The sequence below is a fragment of the Microtus ochrogaster genome, chromosome 8 (assembly GCF_000317375.1).
Source record: "Microtus ochrogaster isolate Prairie Vole_2 chromosome 8, MicOch1.0, whole genome shotgun sequence".
In the NCBI taxonomy this organism is placed as follows: domain Eukaryota; kingdom Metazoa; phylum Chordata; class Mammalia; order Rodentia; family Cricetidae; genus Microtus; species Microtus ochrogaster.
The window spans coordinates 67,268,714-67,274,542 of NC_022015.1; the positions used below are offsets into that span (position 1 = coordinate 67,268,714).

General features: G+C 40.1%; 1 protein-coding gene across 1 annotated transcript; it reads right to left on the minus strand.

Annotated features, from left to right (window-relative positions):
* Window positions 1-2,627: 2,627 nt before the first annotated feature.
* Window positions 2,628-2,812, minus strand: LOC101997843 (60S ribosomal protein L39). Its single transcript, XM_005352220.2, has one exon. The coding sequence runs from the start codon at window positions 2,782-2,784 to the stop codon at window positions 2,629-2,631; it is 156 nt and encodes a 51-aa protein (XP_005352277.1). The 5' UTR covers window positions 2,785-2,812; the 3' UTR covers window position 2,628.
* Between the last annotated feature and the right edge of the window lie 3,017 nt (window positions 2,813-5,829).

Sequence of the window (5,829 nt, forward strand, 5' to 3'; positions counted from 1 at the left end):
GGTTGCAAAGCCACAGGCAAATGGCTTTTTTTTGTGACTTTGTACCCCAAAAGTTGGGCATCAGATGTAGCACCAGTTCTAGTTGGTCTTAATAATAAAATCCCAAAGTTAGGAATAGGGTTAATGAGGAAGAACAGTGAAGCAGAGATGCCAGTCACTAGAGTTCTTTTACCTCTACCAATGCTCAGTCAAATGGGCCAATTCTGTCCTCAGACTGCATCCACTGAATCTCAGACTGCAACAGTCTCTACCAAGCCTCAGACTGCTAATAGCTCCTGTCTGCTTCCACCTTATATTCCTTTTTCCATCTAGCCTTATCACTCCTGTTTCTACCTCCCAAGTGCTGGGATTAAAGGTTGGGATCACCTTTGTGTGATCTCTTTCGCTTTCATATAGATTCAGTCTTGTGTAGCCTTGAAGTTACAGAGCTCCCTCTGCTTCTGTCTCCCAAGTCTTTGGATAAAACATACATGCCACCATTCCCTGGCCTCTAGTGACTTATCTCTGCACTCTGATCTTCAGGTAAGCTTTATATATTAAAACATAAACAAAATATTGCTACATGCCATTATACATTATTTGGAATTTTCCCTTTCAGTCTCTTAATATTCTTTCTTTATTCAATATATTTAGTGTTTTGGTTATTATGTAATGAGGGGACTTCTTTTTTGGTCCAGTCTATTTGGTGTTCTGTAAGCTTCTTGTACCATCATAGACATTTCCTTCTTTAGTTTGGGGAATATTTTCTTCTGTGATTTTGTTGAATACATTTTCTGTGACTCTGAGCTGGAGTTTTTGTCCTTCTTCTGACCCTATAATTCTTATGTTTGACCTTTTCATAGTGTCCCAGAATTCCTGGACAGTTTTTGTTATGACTTTGTTGACTTTAATGTTTTATTTGATCAGTGAATCTATTTTCTCTATTGAATCTTCAATGCCTGTGATTCTGTCTTCTGTCTCTTGTGTTCTATATTCTCGCACTGGTGTCTACCCATCTCTTCATCCAATGGGTATAGGCACTATCCATGCCTTCCAAAGCTGCTGATGCCACAGTGGATGGTTGGGTTTGGAAGCAGAGTGGGGCCTGGAGTTTGCAGGTTCAAATGGTAGTTGGTGGAGGAGAAGCCTTCTCGGGGATCCTTACTTGCGTACTTTCTGGTGGGGCTGAGATGATTGGAGGAGGGGCAGGAGTTGTGCTCTGGGCCTTCAGTATTAGAGAGTGGGCTGTCCATCTGGGAGGTCAGCCAATCACCTGGTATGTGAGGCCCTTCTGTATGGTGTGAATATGTTTTATTACCATTGGTTAATAAAGAAGCTGCTTTGGCCTATGGGAGGGTAAACTATAGAATATAGTAGGAAACCCTAACAGCTACAGAAAGGAAGAAGGGAGAGTCAGTGAGACATTAGCAACTGCTGAAGAAACATGAAGTGAGGCAACAAATCATGAACTCCGTGGTAAAATGAAGTTGTAAGAGTTACATAATGAGAACCCTGAGCTAATAGGTCAAACAGTTTCTGATTAATGTTAAGCCTCAGAACGGTTATTTGGGAACTGGAAGGCAGGAGAGAAACCTCCAGTTATGCCCACCACTTGGTTTGATCAGTGCAGGCAATGTCTGTCTCAATAAACCTCTGAGGTTTGCAGATGGAGTGGGACTTGTAGATTACAGGGTCTGATGTGGGTATGGTGGAGCAGCCTGTCTAGAGGAGCCTTGCCTGATGACTGGCTAGTGGTGCTGTGATGGGTGGGGGATGGGGATGCAGTGAGCCCATTCCTTAGTGCCTAGGGACTGGGCTGTCCAGCTGGGAGTCCACTTACTCACCCCTTAGTCAGAGTGGTGCAGGCGATATCTGTCTCTTTACCCATTCTTGTATGTCAGATCTCCAATACACAATGTGTTGGCTGAATGTCTGGTATTAGAGCCGCCTTCCTCTGTTTTGTGGTTTTGAGTATTTACTTCATATCACATTATATCACTGTAGATACCCTGATAAAAAGGGCAAATATCTCTCTTTAGGAACTCATATTTCAGCCAGGCGGTGGTGGCGCACGCCTTTAATCCCAGCACTTGGGAGGCAGAGGCAGGTGGATCTCTGTGAGTTCGAGACCAGCCTGGTCTACAAGAGCTAGTTCCAGGACAGGCTCCAAAACCACAGAGAAACCCTGTCTCGAAAAACCACACACACAAAAAAAGGAACTCATATTTCTACATGACAAAAAATAAACAGAAAATTGTTTCTTCCAGATGATTTGAGCTTCAGTAAAAATATGAACATGATATAGCAGATAACTAGTGAGAGATGATTTTATTGTATAAGGAACTTATAAAAAGTGAAAGGTGGTAAGGATATTTAACTTGTTTTTTAGTGTTTCATTAAATGATGTATATTAGTCAAAAAGGAATAGCATGATATACTCCAAAACTTCATAGTCTATTGCAGAATAATTAAAAATATTCTTTTTTTTTTGTTTTTTTTTTCAAAAGGTTCTACATTTTATTACTGGAGAAACCACTCCCAACTTAAACATGATCAAGTCTCCAGATTGAAAATGTTGAACTTCATCTTGTAACACTCATCAAGGATCACGATTCATCATTAATTGTTTTGCCATTCATTGCTGACTCCTTACAGGCCCAGCTTCGTTCTCCTCCAGTGTCTTCTCTTGGAGTTGTACCTGATTTTGTTGCCAGTTTTCATCCGAATCCACTGAGGAATAGGACGATTTTGCTTTTGTTTCTTAGCCAGGAATCGCTTGATTCTGAAAGTCTTGTGAGAAGACATGGCGAGAAGGCTAGGCGGGCAGGTGGCGCATGATGGCGAAGGAAAGGAGAAGAGCAATTAAAAATATTCTTAGAAAAACTCAGGACATAGCATGCTAAAATAGGAAGAAAAGATTATGGAAACTTGAGCTGGAAACAGAGAACACAAGAAATGTATCAATATTTCTAGAATAACATACAAGCTTGACATTTTAAAATAATATTTTTAATATGAGAATAATTAATAAATTGTTAATGTGAGGCTAGTAATTCTACTGCTCTTCGCTGTTGTATGTATAATAAGGTATTAAGAAATTTGCCACATTTGCCTTTTTGTCTGTCTATGTGTACTGCCATCCATGCATTCATCTAAAAGCCATCTGATATGTCATTAAGCACTCAAATTGTGTAGGGCCAGTAAAAAAAAAAAAACAAAAGCAAAATTTCTTATATAAAGAGTACTTGCTCTTTTTGTTTGCTGTCTCCAGAAAAAACTGGCTCCCCAGCAGTGTATAAACCATTCTTTAAACCTAACTTTTCCTGTATGGGCAACTGCATACCTTCGCCCACACCATAAATCCCTGGTGTGCAACTATTCACTCAGCCAAACCTTTAGTTTTCATGGTCAAATCTACATAAAGTTAGTCGCTCACAACTATCCTTATTGACAGTACTCATTGATAAGAAAGGAGCCCCAAGTAGAAGGCACTGAGCCTAGAGACAGTATGTCTACTCTTCCTGAGAAACGGGTCTGGTTGGCCTTGAATTCTCTAGCAGCAGGCTCAGGAAGGTGTAATCTATTGTTCTTTAGCTCAAACACAATAAACTGTTAATATTCTGTGCTTACTCTTCATCTTGGTTTTATTTAACATAAGATCATAGCCCAGAAAACTAACTGCTTATGTGTTTACCCCTAGAGATACAGGACAAAGGCTTGAGTCACTAAACCAACCCCAGAGAAAGAAATTCCTCCTCATTTGTGTGCTGGCAGGCACCCAGCTAGAGTTGGAATCAAAGTCTCCAAAGAAATTCACTTTAAACTCAGCTAGCTAGATGCTAATGCAAATTAATTATTTTCATCTTCCGCCAAGGCTTGCAGGTTACTATGGCTACCAACCCTGTGTTCCCAGCCAGTGGGGATGGAAGTAGAAGTGCTCAGAAAGTGTAACAGCACTGCTGCAGTTTTACACAATAATTAATCACAAAATTCTATCTTAATGAGTTACAGTTAAGAAATGTAGCTAGTGCACAAAAACTTCTTTTTAGAATTTTGAAATAATTTAAATTTAAAATCCTATCCTTATTCAACCCTCTGAGTGTCTGTTGGAGAGCTACACAGCCATGCCCCCTCCTTGCTGGATTCACCTGTTTTTTGTGATTCTATGAGATGCATGCTTATTAACTGTGTGTGTGGGTATATATCCTAAAAACCACTTGGCATGGGTAGAACAACGTGGAACAACGAAGAGGAATGGTTGAGAGAACAGTGCAAAAACAGCGAATTAGGGAACTAATAGGAAGAGTCAGTGAGATATAATAAAGACTTATGTGAGCTGTAGTAGGAGACTGCTTATTCGTTCCCAGCTTTCCAGATCTGAAATAATCACACAGAAACTATATTATTTAAATCACTGCTTGACCAATCACTTAAATGTATTGCTAGCTAGCTCTTATATCTTTGATTAACCCATTTCTATTTATCTGTGTATTGCCATGGGGCAGTGGCTTACCAGCAAGATTCCAGCGTGCCTGTCTCTGGCAGAGGCTACATGACTTCTCTTTGACTCCTCCTTCTTTTGCCCAGCATTCAGTTTAGTTTTCCCCAGTCTAGCTCTATTCTGCCCAAGGTATCATCTTTATTCATTAACAAATAAAAGCAACACATATACAGAAGGACTTCTCACACCAGTGAAAATAAAATATATTTTTAAATTTATCCTCAGATATCTTAGACAGTTTTCCCCTGCTATAGTGATCCTTATGAATCCTGAGAGGTTTATTGGCTTTAACCTCAACATAAACCTTAATACAGAATTTTAAGCCAAACCTTTGTTTCACCTTAAGAGCTTTGAGTTTATTTTATTTATTTATTTTTTAATATTTATTTTATTATTTATTATGTATACTATATTCTGTCTGTGTGTGTGTCTGCAGGCCAGAAGAGGGCATCAAACCTCATTGCAGATGGTTGTGAGCCACCATATGGTTGCTGGGAATTGAACTCATGACCTTTGGAAGAGCAGGCAAAGCTCTTAACCACTGAGCCATCTCTCCAGCCCCTTTGAGTTTATTTTAAGTGATCATGTATTAAGGGCTCCTGGTTTGTTCTCAGCTGCCCAGATTCCTGAAATTAATCACACAAAAACTGTATTAATTACAACACTGTTTGGCCTATTAACTTATGTATCTTTCAAACTCACTCTTATCTCTTAAATTAACCCATTTCTATTATTTTATATTTTACCACGAGGTTCTTGGGCTACCAACAAGATTTTAGCTGGCAGCTTACATCTTTCCCCTCTGGTGGCTAACTGGCATCTCCCTGACTCCTCCTTCTTTCTTTCAGCATTGAGTTTAGTTTTCCCTGCCTATCTTTATTCTTGGGCCGTGTTCAGGCCCAAGACAGCTTCCTTATTCATTAACCAATAAAAGCAACACATATACAGAGGACTTCACACATCATGATCATAAAAATACAAAAATTATAAATATTCATGGATGCCATAAATTTTGATATAAGAAATCAGTTTATATGATGGATTGAGTGAAACAAGGAGATACACATTTAGGCCAGGCATGGCTTTCCCTGTCTCTGATGGGAGGCTTAACTGCACCCCAGAGCCGTAGTGATATCTGGGCCTGGGCTACTGCCAGGGCCCCTGTCTCGGTTCATTGCCCTAATGTATTCATGATCTGTGTTCCTGTCTGTGGCTCCTGATACCACAGAAAGCTGAAAGGGTAGGGCTGTACAGAGTTGGACACATCCCTCACTGGTCGCACCACTAGGAAGACCTGGTACTGCCCCTCACCAGCTGAAACACTCAGGAGAGGGGGTCCCACACCTCAC

Bases quoted from the DNA above. Each gene is read 5' to 3' on its own strand.
- LOC101997843 (XM_005352220.2), bottom strand. From the start codon at position 2,784: ATGTCTTCTCACAAGACTTTCAGAATCAAGCGATTCCTGGCTAAGAAA.